Below are 16,308 nucleotides of genomic sequence, written 5' to 3'. Positions count from 1 at the left end.
ATTTTACAAATTTTATTTAAAAGATTTATAACTATATTTAATAACTTACATTTAAAATCAGTACTTTAAAATCAAATTTACAGTAGAATTTATTAACCATTTGTTTACTGAGCTACTACTCTTTTTAAGAATTTAATAATAATAACATTTAATTTCAAACATCACAAAACAGAAATTTTTTTAATAAATTTTAAAACGAAGAAGAGATACATTTATATCTTCAATTACAAATAAGTAGAACATATATAAAAAATGAAAGGAACAATAATTTATATAATAATATCCTTTACCATATGAAACACCACTGTAAATAGTACTACTATTCTAGCGAAGCAATTAAAACTGTAATGCTGAGGTAAACCAAACACTGTGAACCAATTAACAATTAATTAATTTAGTACTGAATTGTATCCACTATACACAATTTTTGTATACTTATACTGGTAATTAAACCTTGGCTTTACTTTAATAAGAAAATCATTTTTTTTTTACTTTAATTAATTATTTTCTGTACTTTAATTAAGAAAATTATTTTATTTTGGATGAAATTTTATTCCTTTTCTCAGAACATCTTCTTAAGCGATGGAGCCTTCTTTTGATATGGTTGAATTGAGTTTCTGTTATAAATGCAACAAATGAATCACTATAAAAACTAATGAAGAAATTAAATAAAACTTACAAAACAATTTCTATTCCATCAGAATATGTTTCAAGGAAAGTTATAAAACCAAACCTCCAAATTAATATAATTTGCATAAGTAAAACCAGAATTTTATTAATAATATAAGAATACACATACATAAATGACTTCACTTACATTCATAAATGGTATAAAGATCTGCGATGACTCATCATCAGAACTGAAAAAAAAAATCCAAATGTTACAAATATTGTATTTTCACAATTTTTAAAGTCATCAATAATGATCAAAAAGTTAAGGAAAGATGTTACACAGTGGATAGTAAATTTTAATAAATGAACCATTGGACTTATAAGAGAGTATTATGGTATACATAATTTACTGAAAAAATGAAAATAAACATCCATAATTGGAACGAGATGAATATTGCAACAAAATATAAATATTAATTTAAAAAATAATACTGAATCTGTAGAAAATATATTAATGTAATTTTACTATAAAATTCAAACACTTCTGATTAAGAACCTTGGCCAGAGATATAATATACAAGTGTTCTAACCTATTAGATCGCTAGGCTTCAGCATAGAAGAGTAAAAACACTCTACACTAATCGGTGGAAGAAATATTTTATAAGTACATAAAATTTACATTAACCTCAAAATTCTGAATGAATTCTTTTCATCTCAAAACCCAATCAGATATTGATAAGCTGTGTACAAAGGCAATAATTTATGCAGTAACTGTCAAAAATAGACAACTTGACAGACAGATGTACATACGTATGAGTTAACAGTTAACTCACTCTTTACTGCATAAATATTAACATAATTTTGTCAATGATGACTGGAGATTAAATAGTATTTACTTAAGTTTTCATTATTATATTCTTTATTAATATCTCTTTAAGGAAATTTCATTAATACACCTTTAAACTTAATTTGTCCTTCTTTTCTTCTTCCCATTCTATGGGAATGGATATATTTTTTAATTATCATATCTAAACACAATAAGTTAAGAATCATTATAAGTTTGTTAAAGTTGAACTGCAATTCCTGCTGAAATAAAAAATTCTCAATAACCAATCAGAAAGTAAGAAAGTTTAGAAGAAGAAAGCCACCTTACTCCAATAGTCATTTGTTTTAATCACCCAGTGGACTTTAACTTTATGACTATACGATTCTTTTTTGTAAATTTCCAGTCATAAATTACAAACCTCTTTTGAAATTTAAATCTCCTTACAAAAGGATTAATAGTTTTAACTGTAAATTAACAAATCACCACAAATAACATCATTTAAAGTGAAACTTATGTAATATGAGGGCTACTCAGAAATTAACTTCCAGTTCTTGATATTGTGTGATGGAGGGGGAATAGTAATTCCATCTTTGCACAGTTGAATGGCCCGGTTCACTGCGGCTCTAGTATTATTATTAAAATTATTGCTCGCTTGTTTGTTCCTGTAAAACTCACTTTGAAATGCTGTCATAGAAAATCCCACTGACTGTGAAATGCGTGCCATCAACCGTTTCCTTCATGCAAAAAACTTGTCACCTAATGAAATTTATTGTGAATTTTGTGCAATATATGGAGGGAATATCATGAGTGACAGTACGGTAAGATAATGGTGTCGCATTTTTTAGTAAGATTGAACAAACATTCACAACAGTGAAAGAATTGGTCGACCCTCAATTGTCACAGATGAACTTGTGTTGATGTGAAAATTTGAAATAAATGTGAAAAGTGTCGATGTGAAAATTTAAGAAAATCATTGATTCACTATAACAGAATTATTATAAATTTTTACTCATATATTGCAAACAATACTGTATGAAATTGTAACCTACAGGTTAGGCTTTTACAAGGCATTTTGAAAATGACAAGGAGTTAAAAAACAGTGTGACTACCTGACTTAACAGGTGGCAGAGTTTTATGAAAAAAATATTTAAAAAATTGTTTACAGATATGTCAAGTGCCTTAATTTGGATGGCAGTTATATAGAAAAGTAAATTAAAAAATGAAGCTATGAGATGTATATAATAAATTGTTTTTTATCAATTGGTGCTTTTTTAATAACGAATTGTAAGTTACTTTCAGAATAGCCTTCTAATAATACAGTGAAAAATTAAACTATAAAATTTTTACAATTTATAAAAAAAGAAAAGAAAAGAAAGCAATATTCACATATATACATTATGTGCAAGATGAAATAAAATTTAAAGAATAACCTTTTAACTCAATAAAAAGTGAAAATGGAACACTCATTTTTCAACGAATCCTAATATAAACAGAGGACGCTCTCAATTCAAAAACCAGTTTGTTAAAATGTTTTTTGTTTCTTTTTCTATGCAGCATCTTTGCTGCAATACCAGTAGTCTTAATTTTTTTCATACCAGTATGAAGTATTAGGGGAATGGTTCCCAGTACTGCAAAAAATGTTAAAGGTCTAAACCAAAATTTTTGTCCTAGACACAATATGTGGCACATGGGACTATGTTATACTGATCTTTCATATACCCACTTGTTACATAAAACCTCAGCAATCCTACCTAATTTGGCCCTCTATTTATATATATTACGCAAATTAAATTGTATGCCAGAATAATTTTAAATGTTACACATACCATTTGCATACTTTGTACTTATTTCTTTTTCATATGTTTTAATTTTAATCTTGCTATATTATAGATAATAAGTTTATGGCAAAATACTGTATGATATTAGTAACTGGAATTTATTTTTAAATTTGAGGAAAATATTACAGTATCTGATAAGTTAAAACAAACTGCAATAATATAACTCATTTACTAGATTTGCTAAATCTTGAAATAAAATAAAATATGATAACTAAAACTATAGAAAAAGTTATGTCTGGAAGTTATAAACATTGATCCATTTGACTAAAATAACTTAACTTTATAAACAACTGCCAGGATTGTGAGTGTATAGAAGTAAAGAATATATGAGTACTGTAAACAATAATGTCATGACTGTGAAAATAACATTGATAGTCAGATTATATTCGTGATTCACATTACAAAAATCAGAAGTAAAACTGACATAATTGATATTGATGAACCAGATTTTGGATACAGAAAGGGCAGAAGCACTTGAAATAGTTATGAAATACATCAAGCAAGATACAATGGCCACATCAGCGATACATGTTAAAATGATGGAGAAACATTGTGGCTATTTCCTATAAATTTATTTTTTATCAGAAGGATCTGTCTTTTGGAAGCTTTAATTTGGTGATGTGAGATAAGCATGAATTGTAGTTAAAAAATTCTCTACATCTTTTCTCACTTATGAATTGAATATTACGCTATTTTAACATAAATTAAAAGACTGACTGGTTTGTTTATAACAACTAATTTTATATAATTTATTTCACAATAAAAGGACACTCTTTAAGAGCATAGAAAAAAAACATTATTTAGTATTTAAAAAAAATTTTGTAAATGCAATCACAATGAAATTTTCTTATGTACATAAAAAAACACATTACAAAAAAAAGTGGCATAATTTATCAAATAAACAATAAATAAAAGATAATATAACCAAAGTAGGTCACTCTATACACACATTAACTACAAAACTATAAAAGTTGTTCACTTTACAGGCAACAATATAAAAGAAAAAATAAATATATAAAAGTACAATTACATTCATATCTATTGGCATTACTGAAAACTATAGAATTTACAAATAATTAAGGACTTTTTTCTAGCAGATATCCATAAAACAAAACTGGTGATCTAGAAAAAGCAATTTTTATCTAAAAAAACAAAACAAAAAGCAATAAAAAATAATAACTAAGTGTTTCCTTATTTTCCTGACCCTTTCCCTTACTTTTTCAATTAATAATCCTTTCTGAAAATCAGTAACTTCAACAAAATTAAAGCATAATAATTTAAACAAAACTGCATGAACACGGTTGTTTAATCATAAAACTACACATCGCATGCAAAATTGTCTGAAAAGCTTCCTTTAAGGGAAGCATTTTACTAAAGCCACACAACATCCTCAATTTTATATATCTTAGCTATAAATAAAAATAAAAGCAATAAACAAAAGTAAAAAATAAATAAGTAAGACTTGATCTTCATACCAAATAAGTAAGTATATCACTGTTTGCAACAGGATTAAACTTAACAACACTAAACTTAAAACAAAATTAAACTGTTAAAAAAGTACATAAATAAAAAATTTACAGCCATTATCTGCTGGTATGCTTGTTATCAGTTTCTTCAAAAATGAAACTATCAGAAACAAAAAAGAATCATGATGGTTTAAGCTGAAAAGCTCATGAACTCAAAAAATAAAACAGCACTTAAAAACAATGCAGAAACATTTTTTAGTGGAAAGGAACGTCTACAAATGAAATTTTACTTAAAAATCAATTGTAATTCAAGTACAGGTTCAGTTTGGGGAATGTTAAAGGCTCCAAAAAGAAATCTGATATTTTTTCCACCAACCGGACAGATGTACTGATGAATCGATGGATGGACCGGCGTATAAATGTACTGGTCATCCGAACTTTTTTCACTTTTTTAATAATTATATATTTGGATTCTATAGATGACCTGAATAAAATAAAACAGATATACAAAACACAATCATTGCAATTAAAAAAAACAATGAAATGCTTCATCTAATAAAGACTAAAAACAAAATCATAAAAATATATGTACCTCTTTTCTTTGTATGTAAGCATGGCCTCAGCAATAGGTAGGTGAACTGTTGCTTGACCAGAAGACTGTTGGACATAACGTTGAATACGTGTTGCTGCTTCACTACTATCTCCTCTTTCTAAAATATCTCGCCAACTTTCTGATGCAAATGCTGCATTATAAATTCCATCTAAACTGCCAAGATACCTACAGAGTGTATTATTGCCTGAAAAAAATGTACAATTTATGGTCATGTTTTTACAAAAATATTAAGATATGATTTTTTGCCACAGGCAACATTAGATTTTAAATTTTTATATTAAGATAAACATAATCATTCATCAGTTGATGCACATAGCAGCAGTTAACAAATTTGTTTTCTTTGTTCCAGTGTGATACAATGGGTCATTTAAATTCTTTAATAACTCTAAAGCATTCGTTCTCAAAGTGGGTGATAATGCCCCTTGTGGGCGCTGGAGGCCTTCAGGGGGGGCGGTAGAAGGTCCACAGAAAATGGGGCATTCAGGCGGTTTAGGAAGGTGATGGCAGATTAAAAAAAAAAGGCAAAAATTATGTTTTCCTGATATCTCACACTAAAATTACAGTAATATAAATAATTAAAGGGTCACTTGATTTCAAAGAACAATTCCAGGATATTTTAAATATGGACATACCAGATTGGGTGACCCTTGCTCAAATTTCAACACATCAGAATCATCCCAGTTAGAACAACAACTTATAGAACTGACAACAAACAAAGAAATAAAAATAAAATTCAAGAATAGCTACCAAGAAGTTTAGCTGCAAAAGCTAAACCCGCAACTGTACCCTGGATTATGGTCAATTGTTCAATGATTTCTGATAGCATTCCCATCATTGTATTTGTCTGAACATAGATTTAATGTTGTAGCAACATTGCTAACTAAAGAGAAATCGGCTGCATGTTACCGAACCCAGCGACTTATGGCTGTTTTTAAGTAATTTCAATAGAGCACATCAGATTCATCCTTCACATTAATGTAAGTATAATTTTTTAGTTGAAAGCTTTGTTTTAATTATTGTATTGTTATATTGAATATGCTATCACTATTGTTTTATATAACTATATAGATACAATTGTAATTTTTTTTAAAGCAATTTTAATAAAAACACTTCCAGATATGATTAAATATGTGTTTTAATTGCTCTCATTTAAAATGTAAGTTTCAACTCAGTAATAGGATATGCCACGTTTAAAAACAATTACTGTAATTGCTGCTTTTAATAGTGTATCTTAAAAATAGCAATTATTTTTAACAGATTGTAAGTTTAAAAATTTTGGGGGCAATAGAAAATTTTTGATTCTCAATGTGGGCAGTGGGAAAAAAAGTTTGAGAATCAATACTCTAAAGCCAGCTCCCCATACTCACTACACCCATAACAACTGATTAAAATTGGCTGCCAAACATTTATATTGAAATGTTAAAGATTTAGAGATCATCCAAAACAAATGGTCCAGAATAATAGTCATAAAGGGTTTGAATTTTCATGAAAAATTGTGGCCTCTGACTAATAAGGTAAAAACACATTTCACGTGGAAGACTTTTCCCAACTCACTACAGCCTGGATTTGGTACCAAGTCTTTTCATCAAACAGAAAATCTAGCAGCCCACCAAGTGCTTTGAAACCAGAAAAGAATTGATAAAATGGGAGCGATAATGACAGTACCCAGGTAATTTTCTAATGAGGGCTTTAAAAAGCTAGTGTCATGATATACTATGTGTCTTAGAATTGATAGTGACTTATGTAGTTAAGTAATGTAGATGAAAGCTAACTTAAGTAAGCCAAAAAAACCTTTCTTTTTTTTATAGTCTCTATAGTTGTTTCACTTACTTTTCAACAAAGTGATTTAAGGGAAAGACTTTAAATACTACACATAACAGCTGAATATATATCAAAATAATATTTTGAGTAGAAAAAAACAATTTTAAAAATATTACTCATAAGATAAAACTAAAAACTATGTAACACATACTAAATCTTTACAATTAAAACTACAAAAAAGTAGAATAAGAAGTAATGAAATGTTAAAATTATAAAGAAATATAGATTAATTGTTTAAACTGGAAAACAAAATTTAAAAAACTAAATATTATAGAAAAAATAGGAGTAATGTAATATACAAGATTCTGTTTTCATTTTTTCTTAGAAAAGGACATGTATAACACAAAGTTAAAAAGTAAGTACAGTGAAACCTCTAATTAGCTTAAATTTTGAGACCAAATAATATGTCTGCTGTCTATAGGAACCTGCAGTTTAGAAGGACCTAAGAAAAATACTTAATTGCAATTCCAGTTACTAGCAACTTTATATTACCTTTATCGTACACTAATTCTTTAAATATAGCAAACACTCTCAACTGATTTAATTGGGACCAACAGGGAGTAAAATAAGTGACAAAGATGGTTAAAATGGTGTTCCTTTTTTTGTTACTTTAATTTTATGTTATAATTCTTTATTTAGTTAAAATATTTTATTTTTATTTAAATAAATGATATTATTGGATTTTAATACCAATAACATGACAGAAATGTAAATAGAAAGTACTCTGTTCTCTGAATGTGTTCAGGAAGTACTTGAATGGAATTGGCTAGTAGAATTTATCTGTTACACCAATTTTAAAATCTATTTCAATTTTTTACAACTCACCTTTATCCATATTTCTGGAAGTATCCTATTTCTTATCTAATGACATTACAACATGTTTCTTGCACATAATTACAAGACACAACTTGGTCACAACAAAGACATGAAAAAACTAATGCAATAATTTGGTTACATAAAGCAGAAATGAAAAAACACAGCTGGACATAAGAAAGACAATAAACAAATGATGGGTGACAGTGTTAGGTATTCCACTTCAGATATGTTATTGAAAATTAATAAGAAAGAATAAAGAGTAGTAAAATAGTGAGAAAATTACATAGAGGGATGGCTACAATTTCTGGAAGACTGTTGTGATGTAGTCATAACATAAAAATAAATTAGTGAATAAATTATCAGGTAAGTCAGTGAAAAAAAGGGCAGGAAATATAGTTGTTTGCAAAGTGAACAATGAACTTAAAAGTACACAGTATATTTATTAACTAAATTATTTTTAATAAAGTAACGAAGTGAAGCATATTCATCTTTTTTCATTAGGTTTAATTTTTTATTGGTTTATCTTTTGCTTTCCCATCTAGTGCTATAGCAGAGCTGCAGCTTTAGAAGCGAGAGTATAATAATTGGCCCAGTTTTCACCAGATCTTGACATTTTGACACCTAAGGAACCCAGAAAACCGGATAGAAATTTTCTGTATGTTTATATGTACATTGTGTGCTTGGTGTCACACTCCTTATATCTCTAGAACTACTGGACCGAATTAGACCAAACTTAGTCAGATTACTTTTTTACATGGGGCACTGATGCCATTAAATTTTCAACTTAGGTTAAGGGGTGAGACTATATTTTCAAGGTCACTCTCAGTATCTTGAAATTTCACCTAATTAAGGTCTTAGTGTTCTTGGGCACATTTGTTAAAAATTAAAAAATATAAAATATTTGCAAAAAATCATTTTTGCAAAATCACACCCCCACCCCAAAAAAAAAACTCTAAATAAACTAGTGGCTAAATGGGTATACTACGACAATAGTACCGCCTCTCACTACAAGGAGCGCTAGTGTAGCACTGATGTACAGCTGTTGTAATCATCTGTTATGTTGTGATGTTACAGGTACGCGACAACGTTAAATAAATTAATAATATTTAAAGTGTAAAAAAGTATTTAAAGTGGTCGCTAGAACCACCCTACCCACACGAATGAAATTCAATATGCACATGCACACTTCAGTTGTACTCAATGAATTAACCCTTTGTATTCTTTTATCGAATACAGTTCGACATCATAATTTACTGGTACCACTCCTTTGTCGAATATAATTCAACAATAAAATTTACATGTAGCACTCCTTTGTTGAGTATGGCTCAACATTTTTAAACTAACTACGGCTATGGACAGAGATTCAAAAACAAACTGACTTCTGGAGGTAAGATTGTAAGCAATTTACCGTATACATAAAGTAACCAACCATAAATTTAATTAATAGCCTACAGGGAACTAAGTGATCAAAAAATTGGGGACCCAATAGCACTACTTGATTTCATAACTGGAGATGAAGGTTAAATAAATAAAAAATATTATATTTAAATAAAATAATAAATATTTTTAATTAAATTGTGAATGTAAGCTGTGCATCAGAAAAAATTGCATATGGGAAAGTCCCACAATTGTGTTGTCAGTTTTTTCATTATGTCAGTACCAAAAAACGTAGACAAGCAAATATTGGCTAAAAGGAAGTCAATCATATTTGAATATGTTTAATTAACTAACAACCACAGCTTTACGTCTGCAACTTATGCATTATTGATGTAAATACAGTATAGCAAAAGGGTTCATTTATAATAAAATTCATCGCAAGCTGTTGTTCATCTTCTGGAACAACTTTTGAAAATTTCAAATGGCCACTATTTTGAAATTTTCAAAGATAAGATTTTAAAATTTACATATTTTGTAGATGTTATTGTACATTTACCAGTGTACCATCAATAAATTAATAATTAATAAATTATCTTAATGTGTTCTTAAATTAAGAATTTAATTCAATAAAGAATTTCAATTAAGAATTTCTTCAATAAATTATCTTAATGTGTTCTTAAAATATAAATTTCTATTGAAAAAAAAATAAAATTGTGGTCAGAGGGAAATGAAGCAAGATAAGACATTTGTTTACATGAAATGTTTTTTTAATTTTATATCCTGAATCAGTCCCTTAAGTTTGGCCACCACCTTCCAGGACACCTGTATACTCATATTGTTACTATTCAATTAACTGGATCACTTTAATATATAACATAAATAAAGAACATAATAAAAATTAGTTTACATGTTCAACTCATTATTTAATACATTAATTAATTTTTTAAGAATAAATAAATAAATAAATTTTTTTTTAACAAATACTATTCTATTAATTATTTTAACTAGAAGAAATTTTTGCCTGTGACACCCCCAAGAACCTGTGCAAGGATACTGTTGGCATCCTTGCATAGTCTAAATTAGAAACACCATCCACCAATAATAATTCTCCCAAATTCCATCCTCCTAACCCGTAAATACCACCAGAAAATAGAAAAAAAGGTAAGACTTAGGTTTTATCTATAAGTTACTAAACCTACTTTTAACATATTGGCATTCAAAACATCATTATCTAACACAGACGAGGGGATTCCTACTTGTGTGTAATGAAAATACAAAACTATGTATAACTGATAAATTGTTAATAATAAAAAGAAAAAAGCACACAATAAGATAAAATAAATTTATTACCAAGTGGAACAACCAAGAAACGGATGTATGTCTGCCAATCAGGAGGCTTGAAAGATAGTTGTTCAACATAATGACGCAAGACACAGTTAACAAAGCTATCTGAACCAGCCAACAATAATTTTATCTGAGCAGGAGGCTTTGGGTTGCTGTTGCAGCTGTAACGCATAGAGATACATAAACATAGATAAATCAATTGCAACACAGTCATTAAATAAAATTTTCATTATTACAAAAATTCAGAAAATTTATATTAAGAATAATTTAACTTAAAGAATAATTATTTTTATTTTCTATTTCAGCAACTCTAATCATCCAATTCATCAAAATATTTTGACAATAAAATTTCATTAATAATTTTGTATTAAATTAATATTTATATGTTTTATAATAATGACTGTTTTATAACCCAATGTCCTTAATAATTCTATTGTTTCAGTTGCAATTCTGACTCTCTCAACCAAAATTAAATTAAGTACCATTCTATATTTAATTTTTTTATTGTAAATAATCAAAGTTTTAAAAGTAAAAAACTTGCTAACTAAAATAAAATAAATTAAGTCACACTATATACTACTGTTAATTCAGTACTTCTTATAACATATCAAGACATCATGTCTTTTAATTGTGCAATAAGGTGCATTTTACTATAGCAACATCATTAGAATAACAAGAATTCCGTTTATAACTATCCTATGATCATCAGTATTCATTATGTTAAATACAAAAATTTATATTTTAATAGGTTAACAAATATTTAAATTTTTGTTTAAATATTCTGATACTTATTTCTAAAAATGTTTCTTTTTCTTACAGTTTTTTACACACTTTTTTATAATCAAGTTTGATATCAAAGTATTGTGAATAAGTGTTTTTGTTCATCAACTGAAATTGACACATGTCAAAAAAAAAATAATTTGGAACTAAGATTAAAGTAGATGAATTAGAATGTATTTTTTATGCTGAATCTTAAAATGAAATCAGTTTTTCTTCATCACCCTCAGATTTTTAGTTATGACTCTTTAAAATATTGAGAAACTTCTTAATAGAATGCAAAAATAATAATAATAATTACAATTAAATTCCTATCTTTAGTTTGCGGACATTTACATTTATCTTATTCTCTTATTTTCCTTTTGTGTTCAGTGAAGTCTTCTCTTTTTATCATCCAGCAGTAGTCACTCATCATAGATTCATCCCCTCTGCCTTGATAACATTGTTCTATCTGCAATATATCTTGGTAGAACCTTTCTCCTTATTTGTTGCTGATGTCACTCAAGTTTAAAGGGGAAAAATCTAAATGAGAATGTAAAAAATTAATTTTCAATAACATTCTGGAGCCTAAATTTCTATAGTTCACTAAGAGTTAACTGATCATGGTTATCAGTTTTTCGTTTCCAAGAAAACCAGTAATGTCATCTTTGAATGACTTCCATGCTACTAGTTCTTTAGGATTCGTAAAATATATTTCGTAAATATATTTTTAAGAATTAATTTTCTTATTTGTAGTCTGATGAATATTCCCTTTTTTAATTTGGCTTCACTTCATTCTGAAGAAACCTCAGTTGAATATTTAAAGCCATCTCCATCTTTATCTAATGCTTTTACAGAATTCTTTATCAGACCTAGTTTTATGTGTAGAGGTAGTAAAATAATACAATCTGCTTCGACAAGATGAACATTGACAACATTTTCCTTTCCTGGGGTAAACTGATTTCTTTTCAGCCAGTCTTTGACTGCATCCTGTTAATCTGTAGCCCGACTATCCCACAAACACAAGAAACACATATATTTTGTAAAGCCACCCTGGAGACCAAAAAGAAGCCCTATAGCTTTTAGGTCAGCAATGAGTTGCCATAAGAATTCATCATACTTAATAGTTTTTAAAATTTTTGACAAACTTTCACATGTTTCTTTCATTCCTACAGCATGTGCTACCAGTATAGAAGAAAACTTACTCAAGTTATGCAACAACACTGCCTTTAGGCTTCTTTTTGTTGATTCTATAAATAAATGCCAATCATGAATAACATATTCAATGTCCAGTTCAGACATCAGCCCCCTAATATCATGGCAAGAACAAATTAAACCATCTCTTCTGAAGTTTTCACTAAATTTTTTGTTTCGATTCCTATATACTGAAATTTTAATATCCTTGTTTAAATTTTCTTTAAGACATAAACTTAGGAGTTTGCTGTCGTTTTGACAAATACAAGTGACAAATTAGGTCGCCCAGTTCTGCTTATGTGATGAGGTGAGGTTCAGTATTTGATCCTTCTGGAATGTAATTAATATCTATTGAAGTTCAGGATTCATTAGTTGAGCCTTCTGTGGAATCAGAAATTTCTTTCCAAGAACCTGGGGCAATCGAAATCAGTAAATCAACACCATGAAGTACTGGTCTCATAGCTAAACAAACTTTGGATATGTAATACTGCTTTTATTCTTTGAAATGAAACCTGTAAAATTTGTTAAGCAAAAATAACAGTCATCATAGTGGTTAGTAGGCTCTCGCCAAATCATAGGTATGCCAAAAGGCAAATGTTCTTTTTTTCCTTTCAGTCACTGGATTAGTTTAACGTAACACTTTGTGCATGCTACATGTGGAGCCCAGGATTTATCTTGGTCTCCCAAGGGACAGTCAAAATAATGCTTATAAGCAGTTTTCAGCAGATTCGATATTGGTTTTCATTGACTTTTTATGGCGAAGTTTTTGCAAACATAACAAAAAAAATATATAGAGAATTTTCACTCATTGTAAAATTCAAAATGTTTTAATGAATATAAAACTGAGATATTGCAGTAATATATGAATGAATTTTTAATTATAAAAATAATAAAGTTTTAATTTATAAATACTTAAGTACTTCATAAAATTATTTGACAATGGGGTATAATAAAACACAGCACAAAACACACACACAACTTAACAAATCTTGATGTTCAATAAAATAATACCAAAAGTTCTGTCATAAAAATCTTTCACTAAATTTATGAAACAATCTTTATAATATGTGTGACCTAAAATCTCTATCACGACTAAAGAACCCAGCAGGTCATACCAAGAGCTGAACTAATACTGAAGAAAATTTCATCGTGTTGAATTACCGATTACTTGATTCACTGAAATGTCTATACAATGTGTATAGACATGAAATGACATCATTCGACTGTTATGTATCAAATATAGGTCTACAACATGCATTACAGTATAAATCAGATATAAATGTAAACATACACATGTACTAACTAATTTGTATTGTTTGTTCCGCGAATGATGAAACATTCATTTAACCCTTTCCAATCTGTTATTCACAGGCATTCATGGTAACTCTTAATTTTCATACATAATATTATACATATAACAGTTGCAGCTACTTATCATTTATTTCCTTTTAACTCTTTACTTAGCACTGTTTCTCACTTATGTTATATTTAGACTATTTACAAGGTTGTTTTTTATTATTACACAACAAATTTACTTATACTTTGTTTTGCTGTGATACTTTTTGAAACACAGTCCTGGATGTAGTCCTAGTTTTCTTTCACATATTTTGCAGTAGAAAACCGTTTCCTTCCTTCCTTCCTTTCTCCTTTCTTGGCTCTATTGTTGCAGACTCCACAATATTTTGATGACTTTTTTTCATTTTGCATTAAGAAGTGGGGTTTTCCATCTAATCTTTGCTTACTATCAGCTGATGAGGGTCGACCTCATTTTCTTGAAATCTTGTTGTGTAAATCTTCAAGCAATTGTCTTATTATTATTTTTCTATACATTTTATATGTTATTATTTTTTAAATTATTTTCAATTAAGTTTTGTTTGTACAGTATGAAGCTGTTGAATATTGCCAATTCCAACAGCCAAAAAAAAAGTTTCTGCTACCATTTATAGGACTTCTAAGTAAAAGCATATGCTCTACAGTATTGGTCAGCCCTACCAACACCATCCATAAAATTAGTGTAATTAACTGTACAATCAGGCTTATTGTAATTTATTACAGTACCTCCTTCCACAATTTGTTGAACTTCTGTAATTTGGGTGCCATAAAATGTTGATAACATTGTAACAATCATTTTATCACAAAACGCTAATGTCATTATTTCTCTGCTTTTTTTTAAAAGAAAATGTATTGCGTACCTGAAGTTTTGGTTTCCTTATTTCACAAGAGCGGCCTCATCTGTATGTCATTACTGTTCCTAAGGTGTGCAATTTCAGTTTCCTAAGCTCTATGGCAAGTTCTGATCCAGTATAAAATCTGTCAGTAAAAAGGTGGTAGCCAGTACTTTCAGTAATTTGAAGCAATGTTTGCAGCAAATGGACAGTCCAGGTTGTAAATGGAAATTCTAGGTATATCAAACTGTCACTTGTTTTACCATAATACAGCAAATGACAATAAACATAACCATTTACAGAGTCACACAAAAAATAGATTTGTAATCCCCATTTTGTAGGGTTATTAGGGTTGTAACATTTCCAAAGAACCCTTCCTTTGAAACGTATAGCGCTTCCATCAATTGAAATTTCACACTGTGGTTTATATAATTCCCTGCTTTTTTTACATAAATATTCACTGATATTTCTAATTTTACTTTATCTGAATTGTACACTTGAGAAACTGAATTGAAGCAGTGAGGATAAAGATTCCAAAATAGTTGCAGTAATCTTACTTTACTAAACACATCTTTGAAAAATAGAAACTGATCTACCAATCTTCAGAAAAATATTTAACTAATTCTGCTTTTGAATTAAGGTTCATATTCAAGAAAACACTAATCAAAGCTTTTATTTCATCTAAAGATGAATCGTTCCATTATTCCAGATAGAATACTGAGGAAGAGGTGTCTGTTTTTGGATTTTTATTTTTACATACTCATTAGTAGCATTAACTATTTGTGTGAGTAACTCATCTGTGAAAAATAATTGGAAATACCCTAATTCATAAACGGGTCTTTGGTTAATAGGTATTTGAAAACCGGATGAATTTTCTACGAAAGAAATTGTTTTAGGTCTGAATCATTAACCTCCAAACGTCACTTTCAATTTTTTCATCATTTTCATCCGCAATTTCATTTTCACTACCAATACGATCATTACCAATACTATCAGTACCACATTCATCAATATTTATTTCAAAAAAGTCGGATTCATCACTAAAATCACTTTCATATAAAATATTTTCAATCTTGCCATCAGACACGTGTGAGGTTGAAGCCATGTTTGTTTACAGTCGTGACATCAGCAATTAAAATCTACGAATTCTTAATGCATAGAAAGAAGTAAAATTTGTCACAATCTATGGCACAAACAATGTAACTACATGCACAAGGTCGGTAAAGTGAGTTACAGTAAGGAAATAGGACTGTTTTAAGCATGTCAGACTGAGTTCGGCTTTGGACCTGTTCAGGAAAATAGGCATGTTGGACTGAGTCTTACAATGGATCGGATAGGGTTAAGTGATTGTAACTTAAGAACATTATGTGATGGTTGGTTTTGAAACACATATCAGATTCAGCATATAAAATACTATATAGAACACCTACTCCCTTTTCAGTTCTATATTTTATGTTGACCGGTGTTATTAATTTCTACA

The 16,308-nt window shown here is 28.8% G+C and overlaps 1 protein-coding gene across 5 annotated transcripts in view; it reads right to left on the bottom strand.

Annotated features, from left to right (window-relative positions):
• Positions 1-16,308, bottom strand: part of KrT95D (phosphofurin acidic cluster sorting protein KrT95D) — a 526,961-nt gene that overhangs the window by 9,923 nt on the left and 500,730 nt on the right. For 3 of the 5 annotated variants that reach the window (XM_075365986.1, XM_075365987.1, XM_075365988.1), the window contains 4 exons: positions 10,720-10,874; positions 5,335-5,539; positions 5,119-5,226; positions 818-860 (listed from right to left, as the gene is read on the bottom strand). In XM_075365986.1, coding sequence (XP_075222101.1) covers positions 818-860; positions 5,119-5,226; positions 5,335-5,539; positions 10,720-10,874 — 511 coding nt within the window. The remainder of the gene's footprint in view (positions 1-817; positions 861-5,118; positions 5,227-5,334; positions 5,540-10,719; positions 10,875-16,308) is intronic. The other 2 variants (XM_075365989.1, XM_075365990.1) reach the window with 1 other exon arrangement.

Source organism: Lycorma delicatula, chromosome 5 (genome assembly GCF_047948215.1).
Source record: "Lycorma delicatula isolate Av1 chromosome 5, ASM4794821v1, whole genome shotgun sequence".
Classification (NCBI taxonomy): domain Eukaryota; kingdom Metazoa; phylum Arthropoda; class Insecta; order Hemiptera; family Fulgoridae; genus Lycorma; species Lycorma delicatula.
The sequence above is the reverse complement of the archived record's forward strand: the minus strand, read 5'-3'. Positions and strand labels throughout refer to the sequence as shown.